Below are 16,937 nucleotides of genomic sequence, written 5' to 3' on the forward strand. Positions count from 1 at the left end.
CAAAACCTTAAATATGTGTTCCATGTCTTTGCACCTTCAACTAGTAAGAATAGCTTTTCATTATCTACTTTAATGAAACTTCCCATAATCTTGCTCAAATCTCAATTTCAAATGATCTATCAAATCTCAAATGATTTCAGAAAAATCAGTATAATGTATTAGTGCAGAGAAATTGTTTGACCATTTAGATGAAATTCTGTATAATTGTAATCTTTTGCCTTTTACATAAGTGTCCATACCAGGAGAACAGTCTCTCAACTTTGGAGTTAGTACATAAACTTTTGTTTTTGAAGATCATCTCATATCTAAGGCTTCCAAAGTAGCTTGCAACAAATCGCAAACTGTAAAACAGTCATAAATATAATCAGGAGACTGTGTCCCTGGAGAAGGAGCACGCGGTGTCCACCAAATCTCTTGACGTCTTTCGGGAGAGGTGGCATTGCAGGGTGTGGGGTGCTTTATTTCCCCCTCCAATTCTATTTTAATTTGATCCCTACCCTGCTCTTCACCTTTCGGTCACATAGGCATTGCCCCCAGGGGGCTCTGCTTGCTACTGGTTCTTTGGTTACATGGGTGTTTTTCCTGGTGGTGCACTATCAATAAAATTATTTACACATCTGGATGTTTTTTTACTCAGTAAGAACACCAGGAGGTTAGAATCTCCTCAGTTCAGGCGACTGACTCCGAGCTGGCTGACCACAGCCAGTGTACTGTAAATAAAGAGTGACTTGGGGATGGGATACCGACTTCTGTGCAGTTATTTCATGGGTCAGATGAAAGATCCCAGATCCAAAACAATGGCTGGGGTCTTGACAGTCACTGCAGCAATAAGCCCTGATAGGTAAAAGAAATATAACCAGGAGATTCCCTCCCCTTCACTCTTTCTTCCACGTAGGCATCGCCCCTATGGGGTTGTGCTTGTCACTGTTTTTTTGGCCACACACGTGTTTTTCTTGGTGGTGGACTATTAATAAAGGTATTTACACAACTGGTGTTTTTCACGTGTTCTGCACCTACAAACACCTACACACATACACACAACATGGGTGGTGGGGAAATGAGCACTACTGCTGTATGGCAGTTAGTTACAAAAGAAAAGCAAAATAATTTAAAAAAAAACAGCAGACTGGAATCTCCTCAGTTCAGGTGATTGACTCTGAGCTGGCTGGCCATAGTCAGTTTTCTGTGGAGGAAGAAGCTTGGTGGAGGATTGTGCTGTGAGCTCAAGTCTCCTTTTGGCTGTATTAGCCTTCTATTTTAACTGTTGCTGCAGCCTGGGCCAATTCTGCTGTCACTGCTGTCGCCTAGGCGCTCTAAGAACTGGGACCGTTGCTACTGCTTGGGCCTATTCAGAACGGAGATTGCTGTAGTTGTTAAGGGAGCACCCACCAGAAGACCCCCGGAGCATCTGGCAGCCCCAAAACATTGGGCCTCAGCCACATTTATGCCGGCATGTCCACAGCCTTAGGTTCAGCTGCCTCAGCCCCGGCCGCAACCCCATTCCCCTTTAGGCTCCTTACCAAGGGTCTAGGCATTATCGCCTACTCGCAGCCAAACATGACGAGCAAGGCCATGGCTAGTGTGGTCAGCCCGCTAGCCATTATTGCTGTGGCCAAGATGCATGGGAAGGCCATATTTTTCCTGCAGTCCAAGCAGGCAGTACACCTGGCCATGTGAAAGGGGCTCACCGTGGGCAGGACATATTTTCCTGTTGACCCTCTGGAAGTCATGGCCCAGAGGATCGTGATTTCCAACGTCCTGCCCTTTATTGCCAGTGAGCTCCTCCGCCCCCACCTACAATCACTGGGGGAAATCCGGTCAGGTGTTACATTGCTCTTGCTCGGACGGAAGGTCCCTGCCCTTAAACATGTCTACTCCTTCCAGAGCCTGGTCTTTATTTGTTTGGCCTGGGAGGACGTGACTGAGGGCTCATTTGCCGTGATCCACGATGGCGCAACCTACCATGTCTTCTGGATGGCGGACGACATATAGTGCCATCTCTGCTGAGAGGTAGGGGCATGTAAGAAAGGACTGCGCCACCCTGAAGGCTGACTGGACCACACCAGGTGGCACTGCTGCACCCACTCCCCCTGCCTCCAAAGCAACACTGGGAGCCCCACAAGTGGGGCCCAAGCCAGAGGTCACCGTCACCGTGGCCTCTGGTGGGGAGGTGTTGGGCATCCAGCCAGTAAGGCGGCATGGGGGAGAACTAAGAGCCTTGGGGCCTCCCCCATGGCTGCATCCCCTTGGGCTCCGAGTCCAACCACCACCTCACAACACCAGACCTTGGGGGTTCCAAGCCTGACCCCGTCCAGTGTTACTGGGCCCCTGCCAAACAAAATCGGACCTTGGGGGCTCTGTTGCCGGACCCCATCCTGCAGTGCCGAGACTGGGGATTCCAACCCAGAAGCTAGGCCCCTGCCATGCCGACTATCATTTGACAGCCATGCGCCAGGGCAGGAAGTGATGCAACTGGCATTTCCTGCCCTCACTATGCCCCCTGCCTTCCCACAGCCAATAGTGTTCCCGGAAAGGCTGGAGGGAGGGCCTTCAAACCCCCTGACCACCAGGACAGGTGGGGGAGGGGAGGCCATTACAACAACCATCACAAGATGTGCTACTCCCTGCAGGGGGAGGACTTTCCCTGTCACATGGGTAAATCGTCATTCCTCCCTGGGGGTGAGCCTGCGGCGTCTCCTGCCTCTCCTGTACTACTGCCTGACCAGGCCAATGCCCCTCCCACTGCTGCACCTCCACTGGCCCCCAGTGATGAGCCAGAGAGCCATGCAGGCCACTGTGCAGGCACTGTAACTGAAAGCCCCGCTGGGTCTTGAGCGGTAGAGAGCAGGTAGGTGTTTTCCTCCCTCCCAGACTGTTTTCCTGGGCCCTCTAGCTCTGGGGAAGTACCATTTCCCCGAGGACCTGGGCGTCCCGGTGTTGGGAGAGGAGTGGGGTCGAGTATCTGCTGCCTGATGACCCAGACCTAGAGCGGACCTCAATGGAGCGCACCGAGGACGTTCCTGCCAGTGATCCTAAGAGGATTGGAACCAGCTGGCGGCTCAGGACCAGCCCCCACACTAGCCATGAGTGACGTGCTAGCCGACAAGGATGATCACCTGGAGGAGGGTTCTGGCTCGGTGGTGGGTGCTGGGGACAACACGGATTCTGTCTCCAGTGAGGTTTTAGACTTCCTAGTGCCTCACACCAAGCTCTGGGACTTTATAGAGGGTACGTGTGGTTGCCATGATAGAGGATGGCTGGCTCTCGACTGTTGGGAAGATTTTGAGCTGGTCTTCCGGTCCAACCACGCTGCTCGTCATGCACCCGAGCTAGACCAGAATGAAAGGTGGCAGTTTAGAGCGTTCCTTGTACTCACGGGGAGGGGAAGGGACCTGTTTGCCCCACCCCCATCCTCCCAGTAAATGTTTTTAACAACAGTTTCACTAGTTGTGGTTACACACTACTACTGACAATGTAGACTTCCATAGTCAGCCTCAACATGAATGGCAGCAGGGAGTCACAACACAGACTCCAGAACTTCTCAGTCCTTTGGGATGGGAAGTACGTGATATGCTTCCTGCAAGAAACCCGTACCACTTCAGGAGACAAAACCACCTGGCTCCTGAAGTGGCAAGGAGGGGTCTGCATGAGTCACCTCACCCATAAATCCGGCGAGATGGCTATCTTGTTGGCCCAACGTTTTCAGCCGGAGATGTTGGGGGTCAAGAAGCCTGTGCCAGGCCGTTTGCTTCACCTGACGGTGCGACTGGGAGGCACGGTGTTTCACTTTGTGAACGTCTATGCTCACTTGGTCAGGCCGAAGCAAACGCGCTTCTACGGAGAAGTGTCCACTCATTTCGCCACCATCGACAAAGGCCAGTGCGTTGTCCTCAGTGGGGTGTGGGGGCATTTTAACTGCATCCTTGAGGACAGGGACCACGGCGGTGCCTGGTTTGGCATCAGGCAGGAGGTTGGGGGATTTGGTCAAGTCTTTTGATCTGGTGGATGTCTGGCAAAGTTTTCATCCTGACTCCATCGCCTTCACCTTTGGGAGGCCTGGGGTCGGAGCGTCGAGGATCGACTGTCTATATATTTCACGGGCGTACGCCTCCTGTGTTCCGGTGCCCTCCATGCAGCAGGTGCTGTGCACGGACTATCACCCAGTGTGGGTGAAACTCCTTCCGTTCGGCACCCAGCTCAGGTCCGTGTACTGACGTTTTAACAACCTGTTGCTGGAGGACAAGCAGCTCCTGGACTCATTTTGTTGGTTCTGGGCCAGCTGGAGAAGGAAGCAGGGGGAGCTTCCATTGCTTGAGGCTGTGGTGGGATGTGGCCAAGTCTCACATCCACCTCTTCTGTCAGGTGTACGTGAGGGTGTCAACAAAGAGGCAGAAATCCAGGATCAAGGAGTTGGAGGGGGAGGTGCTTGACCTGGAGTCACGTCTCAGTCAGTCCGATGTAGACCCAGCCCTGCGGGGGGTATAAGAAGAGAAGGCCACGCTTTGGGACCCACAGCTCGTCGGGTCCTGGGGTGCGTACATGAGATCATGGATCTGGCTTCTCCAGGACCTGGACCGCAGCTCCCCCTTCTTCTACTCTGCTGGAAGAAAGGTGTGGCATCCATCAGCAGCTCCTTGTGCTGCTGGCTGATGAAGGGTCCCTCGTATCAGATCCACCACCAGGAAAACACCCATGTGGCCAAGGAACCTGTGACACACAGAGCCCCGGTAGGGCCAAAGTTTGTGTGAAAGATTAAGTGAAGGAGAGGGTAGGGACTAAATCAAAATAGAATTAGAAGGGGTAATAAACCACTCCACACATTTCCCCACAGTGCCTACCTCTTTCTAGAGGCATCAAGAGTGTTGGTGGACACCACAATCTCCTTTTCCAAGGACTCCCAGGCTCACATGTAACAGGAAGACGGGCAGACAGTCAGCAGAAATAAATCCCTCCCTGGCCCACTGCCTGGACCTGTTAACAGCCAGCCTGGCCACATCCAGGAGCAGAGCTGGGAGATCCTCCGACCTGCCCGCTCCCCTTTGCACCGGGTGCCCAAAGAGCAGAGCATGGCGTTGAAGTACAACCAAAAACAAAGGAGAAGGTCTTTGAGATAACTAAACAGGGGGCACAAATGCCCACAACCAACATAGACATGGTTCACGGACTCCATGGCACCGCAAAAAAGACAGGTAGGCGAAAGGGGTGGCCATGGGTACCCTCATGGGCCTATGCTATGCCTGCCTCTTTGTAGGATACGTGGAACAGTCCCTCTTCCACAGCTACACTGGCACTATCCCCCACCTCTTCCTCCATTACATCGATGACTGGATTGGTGCTGCCTCGTGCTCCCAAGAGGAGCTCGAACAGTTTGTCCATCTTACTAACACCTACCACCCCAACCTTAAGTTCACCTGAAAAAAAGCCCCACCCCCACTTCCTACCTACACTCATCTACTGGCTTCATCCCTGCCTCTGACCTGTCTGTCTTCCCTCCCACCTATCCATCCCTCCCTCCTCACTGACCAACCCCCATCCCAACTCCCTACCTACACTCACCTTTACTAACTTCATCACCACCTCCTTGACCTGTCCGTCTTCTCTCCACCTATCACCACCTCCCCCTCTCTCCATTTATTTGAGCCGCCTTCCCCTCCCCAATTTCTGAAGAAGGGTCCAGACCGGAAATGTCAGCTTTCCTGCTCCTCTGATGCTGCCTGGCCTGCTGTATTCATCCAGCTCCACACCTTGTTATCTCAGACTCCAGCATCAGCAATTCCTACTATCTCTGAGTGAGTTAGGCTGGGAGTCCGTGAACCACCGCAATCTGTAGTTGCACGGGACTGCTGCATGCAACACCTTCCACCTCAGAGCCCCAAGGGGAAGAGGGAGGACCCTTTCAGTCACCGACATTATCTGACTGTGGACACAAAAAGATCCTGCCCTAGCGAAACTAAAATAGTTGGTGGTAGGTAATGGAGGAAACCAAAGGGCCATCGCAACCAGGTTGGGACCTTTCTGGACCTGGCATGAACAATTCAACGTAGGGGGTGGCATATTACTATGGGGACCAAGCGTGATTGTCCTGAGCAAAGGTCGCCGCCAGGTACTGGCCAAACTCCACCAGGGTCATCGAGGTGTTTCCAAGATGAAGATGGTGGCAAGGAGTTATGTTTGGTGGCTGGGTTGGATGCCGACATAGCTGCGTTGGTGGGACAGAGCTATGACGGCCAATAAGGACAAAAATTACCACCAGCAGTGCCTCCACATTCATGGGAATGGCAGGGTAAACCCTGGACTCGGCTGCATGTCAACTATGCTGATCCTTTCATGGGATCAGTGTTCCTGGTCATTGTGGATGTCCATTCAAAGTGGTTGGAGGTGCATAAAGTTTATTCGGCAAACTCAGGGCTAATGATTGAGAAGCTGTTAGCATCGGTTGCAAAACACGGACTCCCTGAAATATTGGTCACCGACAATGTGAAGTCATTTACCAGCAAGAAATTTGAATATTTCCTAAAGTCAAATGGTATTCTGCACTTAAGGACAGTTTCATACCATCCGTTGTCCAATGGTCTAGCAGAAAAAGGGGTCCAAACACTGAACGCAGGTTGAAAGAAGCAGCCTACAGTGTCAATTGATACCAAGCTGTCCTGGTTCCTGTTCCATTATAGGACCACCCCACATGCAACAATAGGGAGAGCTCCACAGAGTTGCTGATGGGGAGAAGACTCCACACCAGAGTAAACCTGATTGGGGGGTGTGTGTGGTGAGAGTGAGAGAGAGAGTGAGAGTGTGAGAGAGAGACAGACAGACAGAGAAAGAGAAACGGCAGCAGGAACGCCAATGCTGGCTAGATGCCACCTCTAAGTGAGACAGGCAATCTAACTCAGGGGATGAAGTCTGGCGCTGGAACAATGGGAATGGCCCCGTATGGGTATGAGCTGAGGTTGATGCAAGGTCAGGTTGCATCATTTACAAAGTTCAGGTAGTGAGGTTGTCCTGAACAAACATGTGGATCACCTGAAAGCTGTTTCCTTGCAAACAGGGCAGGAGCACAACGTACCTGGCTCCTCAGAACAGCCAGAAAACCATAGGCTTTCCCCCTTCTGTCTAGTGTCGGACAAACTTCAGAGTCCAAGATGGGTGCAGCTTTGATACCGTTAAGGCTGGGAGAAGAGGAGAAAACTCTTCCAAGTTGTTCTGAACACAAGAAGCAGGCTACAGTCCAGTACATGCCGCCTGTGTCAGAGTCTGAATCAGAAGAACTGGACTTGGGACAAAAATGTCGCAGGAAAAGCTACAGGCCAAAGATGGATGTAGTAATTGGAACCAGTTTGACCTTGTTGATTACAAGATTGTTGATTGTCCCAGATTAACAACCCCAATTAAGAAAGTCCTGGCTGACCAATATAATCAGGAGATTAGAATTCCTTCAGTTCAGAGGACTGACTCCAAGCTGGCTGGCCACAGTAAGCGTACACTGCACAAGCAAATAAACGGTGACTTGGTGACGGGTTACCAGCCTTTGTGCAGTTATCTCTGTCTTCCAAAATTATGAAAGATTTTATTGAGGTAATTTTGAAAACTACTTTTTAAGGCTCAAATCAGTTACAGGAGGACATTTAGCAAGAAAATGTTAGGGGCCCTAAGGACCACTCCTACTAGTGTCTTCCTTCCTTGTTATTTCTTACCTGCACCTATATAAATTCTGTAAGGAAGGTTGGTTAAAGTTCTCTATATGGAGGACAGTTTTGCCAAAGGCAGACATGAATATATCTTTTAGGATATATGAAGCACAAGAAGAGACACTGCAATGTTAATATCAATATGAAGATACAACACAGACAACAATTAGATTCATTTTGGATTGTTCAAGACTAAGATGGACTAAGTTCCTTCTTGATGTGCATTCACTTTCATGATTCTATAAGCTGGTTTTGTACCTTCGTTCAATCATGTTTGCTGTCACATGATCTCTTAAAAATCATCTACCAGGCCTCTATGCCTTTATCAGTCCAGGTCATCTCAAATCAAATTTATAGAGCTTACAGCATGGAATCAGACCCCTGGTTCAACATGTCCATGCCGACCAGATATCCTAAATTAATCTAGTCCCATTTGCCAGCATCCCTCTAAACCCTTCCTATTCATATACCCATCCAGATGCCTTTTAAATTTTGTAATTGTACCAGCCTCCACCACTTCCTCTGGCTGCTCAGTGCATACATACACCACCCTCTGCATGAAAAAGTTGCCCCTTAGATCCCTTTTAAATCTTTCTCCTCTCACCTTAAACCTATACCCTCTAGTTTTGGACTCTGCTATCCTGGGGAAAAAACCTTGGCTATTCACCCTATCCACGTCCCTCGTGATTTTGTAAACTTCTACAAGGTCACCCTTCAGCCTCCGATGCTCTAGGGAAAATAGCCCCAGCCTATTCAGCCTCTCCCTAAAGCTCACACCCTCCAACCCTGGCAACATCCTCATAAACCTTTTCTGAAACCTTTCAAGTTTCATGACGTCCTTCCTAGAGTAGGGAGACTAGAACTGAATGCAGTATTCTATAAGCAGCTTAACAAATGTCCTGTACAGCTGCAACATGACCTCACAACTCTTATACGCAATGCACTGACCAATAAAGACAAGCATACCAAACACCTTCTTCGCTATCCTATCTACGTATGACTCTACTTTCAAGGAACTATGAATCTGCCAAGGTCTCTTTGTTCAGCAACCTTCCCCAGGATCTTACCATTGTGTACAACCTGCCCATCTGATCAAGATCCTGCTGTACTGAGGTAACCTCCTTGGCTGTCCACTTCACCACCAATTTTGGTGTAATCTGCAAACTTACTAACTAATATGTCCTACGTTCACATCCATATCCTTTATGTAAATGACAAAAAGCAGAGGACCTAGCACCGATCCTTGTGGCACACTGCTGGTCACAGGCCTCCAGTCTGAAAAGCAACCCTCCACTATCACCCTCTGTCTCCTACCTTCTGCCAGTTCAGTATCTAAATGGCTAGTTCTCGCTATATTCCATGTGATCTAACCTTGCTAATAAGTCTACCTATTTAAATTTGCTACAAGAATAGCAACAAATAGCATCAATTGTTATCAATCAAATTTGTATATTGCAAAGCTTCCTTGTAACATATATGATAGCTAAATTTCCTGCCTCTTGCATCTTGATAAGACAGTTTCTAGTTCTACTAATGGGAGAATTAACTCTTTTTAGTTCATTTTGCTCCTTCAACTTTAACCACAATGATAACATCAAAGTAAAGGGAAAGGTTTTACCAGCGGTTTGATGGCAAAACTGTCAGTCATTTGCTGCCATTATTCAACTGAAACTGACAGCCCCTTCTGGAGTGCACAGAATATGGAAATTCGGAAGTTGCTTAGCCACTAACTGCAAAGAACAAGTAACTATTTCTCAAAAGTTTCTCCCATTCAGTTTCAATGCGCTCCTAGTAACAATGACATTCACACGATTACAATTAGATATTTTCCAAGCTCTTGAGGCTTCATTTTGCACTTTTAGATAAAAATAGCGGAGCTTAATATTACTTAAATGGAGAAAGACAGCAGAAAGCTATAGATCAGAGGGACATGGAGGTCCTGTGGCATGATCACAAAAAGATAGCATCCAAATTCAGTGAGTATTATGAAAGGCAAATGGAATGTACTCCTTTGTTTTAAAGGGTTCAGATTATAAAAATAAGGAAACCTAGCTGAAACTACACAAGGCACTAGTCAGACGACAACTAGGATACTGTGAACAGATTTAGGCCCCTTAACCAAGAAAAAAAATATACTGGCATTGGAGCAGTCCAGAGTAGGTTCACTAGGTTGATCCCAGCTGTGGAGGGATTCTATAAGGAGAGTTTGACTAGGTTAGCCTTGCACTGGAGTTTATAAGAACAAGAGGCAATCTTACTGAAACAAATAAGATTTTTAGGAGGCTTGACAAAGTAGATGTGGAGAGATTTTTCCCTTGTGGGAGATTCTAGGACTAGATGGTATAATCTCAGAGCATGGGCACCCATTTAAGATGAGGATGAGGAGGAATTTCTTCTCTCAGCAGGTAGTGAATATGAGGAATTCTTTTGCCACAGAGCTATATATAGGCTGGGTATAGTATTAATCCTTAAGTATATTCAAGGCTGAGATTAGCAGACCAATAATGTAATCAATTGGTATGATGAAAGGCAGGAAAGTGGAATTGAGGGCTATTGGATCAGCTATGATCTAACTGAATAGTGGTAGACTTGATGGGCTGAATGGCCTTCATCTGATCCTATATCTCCGTTTCATATCTAAAAATAAAACTGTTAAAACATCAAAAAACTATAAACATGTTAAATATAACATGAACATCTGTAACAAAAACAAAGTTGCTGGAAAAGCTCAGCTGGTCTGGCAGCATCTATGAAGAAAACATCAGAGTTAACGTTTCGGGTCCGATGACCCTTTCTCAGAACTGAGGAAGGATCACTGGACCCGAAACATTAACTCTGATTTTTTTCTTCACAGATGCTGCCAGACCTGCTGAGCTTTTCCAGCAACTTTGTTTTTGTTCCTGATTTACAGCATCCACAGTTCTTTCAGTTTTTAACTTGGTGAATATCTGAAAGCTGGGTAATCACTAAATTAGCAAGCGTAATTAAATTTATGAAGACTTTCAATTGATGACTTACTTATAAAAATCATTAAAATTCAGCTCAGCTTTGCCTTTTCTTCCAAAAAAATGCACAAGTAATGTAGTATCTACAAAGAAATTTTCTTCTGCACGCTGGAACAAAACAGATAAAAATGATCATAGTCACATGATGCTTTAAAAAGTTTCTGGTCTTAAAATTTATCACATTTTTAAATCCATTTGTAAATCTACATGTTAAGGCTTTTTGTTGGAATCAAAATTCCCAAATTTAATCAAAACACTTCCCCAATGGAAGTATCAACTTTATAAAGTAAATATGTCTCTTGATATATTGCACTCCTAACTGGTGAGTCTCATCTAGCACCTCTCCCATACTCCTGTTTATCTCATAGACAACTCTTCTCTCATCTCCATCTTCTGCACCATAATATTTTAAGTCTTTTTCTATTTTCCACTGAACTCTCTTCTCTCCAAAGCTTCAAAGATTTTTGTTTACACGCTCTACTAAACCACGCATTCATTTTATGTTAAAATAAAGACTTGGAGTCATAGAGATGTACAGCACAGAAGAGACTCATTGATCCAACTTGTCCATGCTGACCAGATATCCTAAATTAATCTAGTCACATTTGCCAGCATTTGGCCCATATCCCTCCAAACTCTTCCTACTCATATACCCATCCAGATGCCTTTTAAATGTTGTAATTGTACCAGCCTCCACCACTTCCTCTGGCAGTTTATTCCATACATGCACCACCCTCTGCATGAAAAAGTTGTCCCTTATGTCCCTTTTAAATCTTTTTCCTCTTACCTTAAAGCTATGCCCTTTAGTTTTGGACTCCCCCACCCTATTCACCCTATCCATGTCCCTTCTGATTTTATAAACTTCTATAAGGTCACCCCTCATCCTCTGACACTCCAGAGAAAATAGCCCCAGCCTCTTCAGCTTTCCCGATTGTTCACACCCTCCAACCCTGGCAATATCCTTGTAAATCTTTTTTTGAACCCTTTCAAGTTTCACAACATATTTCCCTCAGCAGGGAGGCCAGAATTGAACACAGTATTCCAAAATTCAAACTTATTCTTTCAAAACGACAATTTCTTACTTTATTCAATCTTCAATTTTTCCTTCAATCTGAAGTGTTTTATAGTTCTCATTGAGCTACCTCTCAATTTTAGATGCATCTCATCCATTTTATTTTTAAATTAGTGTTTTCACAATCGTTTATTCCACCAACATTTGTATGGGATGTTTACCATTCCCTTGCATAACTTCTATCCTCTTGTCCAACAGTAATGTGGCCTGGATAAAGGGAAAATCATGATCAAATTGTCCTAAACATTCATGAAACACTGGCTAGATCTCAGTTAGACTACTGAGTTCAGTTCTGCGCACCATAATTCAGGAAGAATATCAAAGGATTTGGAGAGGGTGCAGGAGAAATTTACTAGGATTGTAGCAGGGATAAAGAACTTCAGTTACATGGAGACACTGCAGAAGCTGTCTTGGTCGCCTTAGAGCAGAGAAGATCAAGAGGACATTTCATTGAAGTATCTAAGATTGCAACTATTTTGAGTGGAAGTAAGGAGAAACAGTTTCCGGAAGGGTCAATAACTGAAGGATTAAGGTAAATTGCAGAACACCAGAAACAAAATAAGGACATTTTTAAATGAAAAAAAAATACAGCAAGTTTGTTGTGATCCAAAAGATGCTGCCTGAAAGACTGGTGCAAGTTCATTCAAATGGCAACTTTCAAAAAGGATAGGAATAACAAATTATGAAAAAACAATTACATATCTCTAGAGAAGAAACCAGGGTGGGGCCATTTGTTTACTTCACCAAAGCTGGCACAGGCTGAATGGTATCCTGCTGTGCTGTCATTCTGTGATTCTAATATGAGTCAAAACCATTAATTGCTGACAGAAAAATATCAAGAAACAAAATTATCAATTGAAGAGAGTGAAAATCTGGCAGCTGGATAAAATTGATACCTGAAGCTAAAACAAAATAGTTTACTTCTGATTTTTGGAACCTAATACAATGAGGAAAATCAGGAGCAATACAAAATGGCACAAACATATTTTTAAAAATGCCAACTTAAGTAAACGTGGTTAACAAGGTAGAAAAAAAAGCTCAATTTAAATTCAACCGCATCTGTCTCCATTTCCTTGAGCTTGAAATATCAAAGTGAAATCGAGCTAGCAGATAGCAAGTGCTTTTTACAGCACTTTTTGACAGCCAGTTGCAGAAGCAGAAGTATGCTTCAAACTCCGCCTCCTCCGCCCAATCTCACGTAAACCTGTGGCTTCTCTTCAGAATGTGGGCTTTCTTTTGCCTGTCACAATTGATAATATAATTGAATATGCAAGGAATGCAGGGATATGGACCAAGGGCAGGCAGAAAGGTTTAGTTTAATTTGGCGTCATATTTGGCACAACATTGTGGAGTGAAGAGCCTGTTCCTGTGCTGTACTGTTCTATGTTCTATTGCTGCATAAATACAGCTGAGTTGCTCTTGCAAAGGGCTAACATGGAAACAATGAGAAGAATGGCTTCCTTCTGTGTTGTAACCATTTTAAGTAATAGTAGGACAGGTGACCAAAAACATCATTAAAGGAAGTAGGTTTTAAGGAAGACGGAGAAGCAGAGAAATGGATAAGTTAATTGTGGGAATACTAGAGCTTAGGTCCCAGGTAGCCGAGTACACAGTCATCACTGGTGGGGCAATTAAAATTGGGGATACACAAAGGGCCAGAAGTGAAGAAACACAGGAGGGGTAATACAGTCTCAGTAGAGACCCCTAACTAATTTATATAAAAATCATGAGATCCAAAATAACAGTTATTTACTGAAAGAATAAATCACAAGATTCTGCAATTTGAAACAATAATTCTTACTATACAAAACTCAAAGCAAACACCAATACTTTTTAAATAACTCCCTGACATACAGGATCACCTTGCTTTAAACAGGAATTAACACACAAATTGCAACTGATTATATACTATAAATTTCACACTAAATGGCAGATAATTAAGCCACATCTTACAAATTGCCTCATTAGTCCACACCATACATAGGCAAGAAATTCAGTCATAAAATCCTTTACAACTCTTGTCTCAAAAGCGTACAGCTCCTCTTTTCAGAATTAGCCAAAAGCAGCACAAGACCAACCCTTCCACAAGCACAGTCTTCATCAAAAATGGAATGCATCTACAGAACCCCCTCAACTTGGTCTGGATGGTTTAAATAACCAATATTATCATCAAGTACCAGAAACAGCTGCTGGATCAAGATGCTATTTGCTTCAGACTTGCCCGTCATATACCAATGGACTCAAACTGCTACTAAAGAACTTGGATGGCTCCACATGCCTTCATGCAACCTAAACCGATTTTAGTTTACTCAAATTCTGGTTAAACACCTCAGTTTTAGTTTTGATTCCATTATAAACTGAGGGGGTCAGGTTCTGATATCAGTTAGGGCCTACTTCAAAAGTTACAAACTCAGAATCTCCAGATTCTATCTCAGAGATCCTGAAGAATGGTGGCACTGCAGGAGGTTGTTGGAGAAAGGAAGGACAAGGCCAAGAGTGTTAATTTAAAAATTAAGGCATCACTAGACATGGAGACAATGCAAGCCAGTAAGCAGACTATCCCACTGTTGACACTGCTGGCAACTCCAACTGTCCTTGCAACACCAAGGCAGGGTCCTTCACGATTCCTGGATCTAATTAGGTCCAGGGACTTTGGGCTGCATTTTTCTTCCAGAACACAGGGAGTGGTTTTAGGGTGTTGGGATTTAACACATATGCAGATGGCAAGGTGACTTTCTTTTTAGGAGATGCCCTAGATGGGCAGGGGGCACCCTCCAATGACCCTTAATTATTTAATTGCATATTTTGCTGCTGATTTGGTATCTGGCATCCTCCGTATTATGGTAGTAAGCTTGGGTGGGAAGGCAGTGAGCTAAGCAGCCTACCTATATTACAGGATACACCTACACAAAACACCCAGAGGAGGCGAGTAATATTCAGCTCATGAAGTCAGAAGCTCCTTTCAGAGTCAAACAGAACAAGGTCGTGAATGGTCTCATTCAACCTCAGAGAGTGACCAGAGACAGCATACGTTTGGGGATTAGGATCAGTAGGCATCATACAGTCGAGGAGGAGAGCACACATCCGGAAGGAGGCAGTGCCCGGGTGAGTATATATTTTGGGATTTTGGAGCAACATGGGAATTTTGTGAAAAAGGGAAAGAGGTGCTTTTTGTTTACTTTTTTGGCTCATAATTTGTAAGATATTTTTAAACTGGATAAATTGAAAATCAGGATCGGTATGGGGTGGAGGCATCACAAAGCACAGACTGACATCACAGGAAAACTACAAGTTCATTAGTTGGCAATAGCTGTTAATATTACTACATATTGTAGATTAATTTCAGATTGAAGACAAATAGGAGATATATTTAGAGATTACAAATGAAAAGACCTGTAAGAATTTTTAAAGAAATCAAATGAACAACTAATTTCTTAACTAACATCTTTTAAGATAGCGGCAGAGTAGCGGGGCTGCGTGCAGGCTCTTGAGCAAAGACTCGTCCACTCCCATCTGTTTTCTTCATTTTTTCGTTTTTGCTTTAGCTCTTTTCCTGTTCTGTTTTCCTTTATTTTTCTTTTTTTTTTTAAAAAAAGCCTTTTGCAGTGGGTGAATTGGCGGCATCAGAATGACTGCAAGAGTGAGGCATGCGTGGAATGGCGGCAGCCTTCCTGCAGTTGGAGGTGGCAGTGGGCACAACTCCTTCCAGTGACTGGAGGTGGCAGCAGCAGCGCCAGAAAGGACGCAACTCTTCCAGCGCTCAGGGATGGCGGCAGCATTGGCAGTGTCAGCAAAGCTCACCTAGTCATCGGAGGCTATAGTGTCAGCAAGAACGTGGCTCCTCAAGATGATGCTGAAGAATGGCGACTGTAGACTTTTCACTGTATGCATGTACTCCTATTGTGAAGTACACATGACAATACAATCTAATGTGAGGGGTTCTTTTTCAGGTTGGTGACCAGTGGGATTCTACAGGAATCAGTGCTACTCCCCACCTATACTCACCTTTACTGGCTCCATCCCCGCCTCTTCGACCTGTTTGTTTCCTCTCTACCTATCCTCTCCTCTATCCATTTTCTATCCGCCTCCCACTCTCTCCCTATTTATTTCAGAACCCCCTTCTCTGATGAAGGGTCTAGGCCCGAAACGTCAGCCTCTCTGCTCCTATGATGCTGCTTGGCCTGCTGCGTTCATCCAGCCCTGCACCTTGTTGTGCTAGGACTATAACTGTTTACAATATATATTAATGACTTGGAGGAAGGAAGCGAATATACTTCAGATATTTCTACAAGGGGACAAAAATAGGTGGAATGGCAGACTGCGAGATAGATGCAGTTCACTGAGAGGTACTGATAGGTTAAGTAAATGGGTAAAACATTGGCAAATACATTATAATGTGGGAAAATATGAAGTTATTCAGTTTGGAAAGTAGAGCAAAAGAACAGTATTATATAAATGGAGAAAAACTGCAGAAAGCTGCAACAGAAGGGACTTGGAGGTACTTGTGCATAAAATGCAAAGCTAACGCACAGGTGCAGCAGGTAATCAGGAAGGCAAATGGAATGTGGGCTCTTATTTCAATGGTAGTAGGAACTGTAGATGCTGGAGAATCTGAGATAACAAGGTGTAGAGCTGGATGAACACAGCAGGCCAAGCAGCAAAGCTGATGTTTCGGGCCTAAACCCTTCAGTTTCTGAAGAAGGGTCTAGGCCTGAAACATCAGCTTTCCTGCTCCTCTGATGCTGCTTGGCCTGCTGTGTTCATCCAACTCTACACCTTGTTATCTCTTATTTCAATGGGGTTGGTGTATAAGAGTTAGGAAGTCTTACTGCAACCGTACAAGGTACCGGTGGAGTACCAGCTGGAGTACTGAGAGCAATTTTGGTCTCCTTACTTAAGGAAAGATATCATTTCATTGGAAGCAGTTCTGTGGAAGTTCACTCGGATGATATCCAGTAAGGACGGACAGTCTCATGAGCAAAGTTTAAACAAATTAGGACTCTACTTACTGGAGTTTAGAAGAACGAAACATGATCTCATTAAAACATACAGGATTCGTAAGGGGCTTGACAGGGTAAATGCTCATGGGACAGTCTAGGACCAGAGGGCATGGTCTCAGGGTGCCAATTTATGACTGAGATGATATGGAGGTGCTGGTGGTGGACAGGGGTGGGA

The 16,937-nt window shown here is 45.3% G+C and overlaps 1 protein-coding gene across 5 annotated transcripts in view; it reads right to left on the reverse strand.

Moving 5' to 3' along the window:
• LOC109934783 (calcium uptake protein 3, mitochondrial) overlaps positions 1-16,937 on the reverse strand; it is a 170,912-nt gene that overhangs the window by 54,575 nt on the left and 99,400 nt on the right. For all 5 annotated transcript variants that reach the window (XM_048605044.1, XM_048605037.1, XM_048605011.1 and 2 more), the window contains one exon: positions 10,704-10,798. In XM_048605044.1, the coding sequence (XP_048461001.1) occupies positions 10,704-10,798 (95 nt within the window). The remainder of the gene's footprint in view (positions 1-10,703; positions 10,799-16,937) is intronic.

Source organism: Rhincodon typus, chromosome 1, assembly GCF_021869965.1.
Source record: "Rhincodon typus isolate 14 chromosome 1, sRhiTyp1.1, whole genome shotgun sequence".
Classification (NCBI taxonomy): domain Eukaryota; kingdom Metazoa; phylum Chordata; class Chondrichthyes; order Orectolobiformes; family Rhincodontidae; genus Rhincodon; species Rhincodon typus.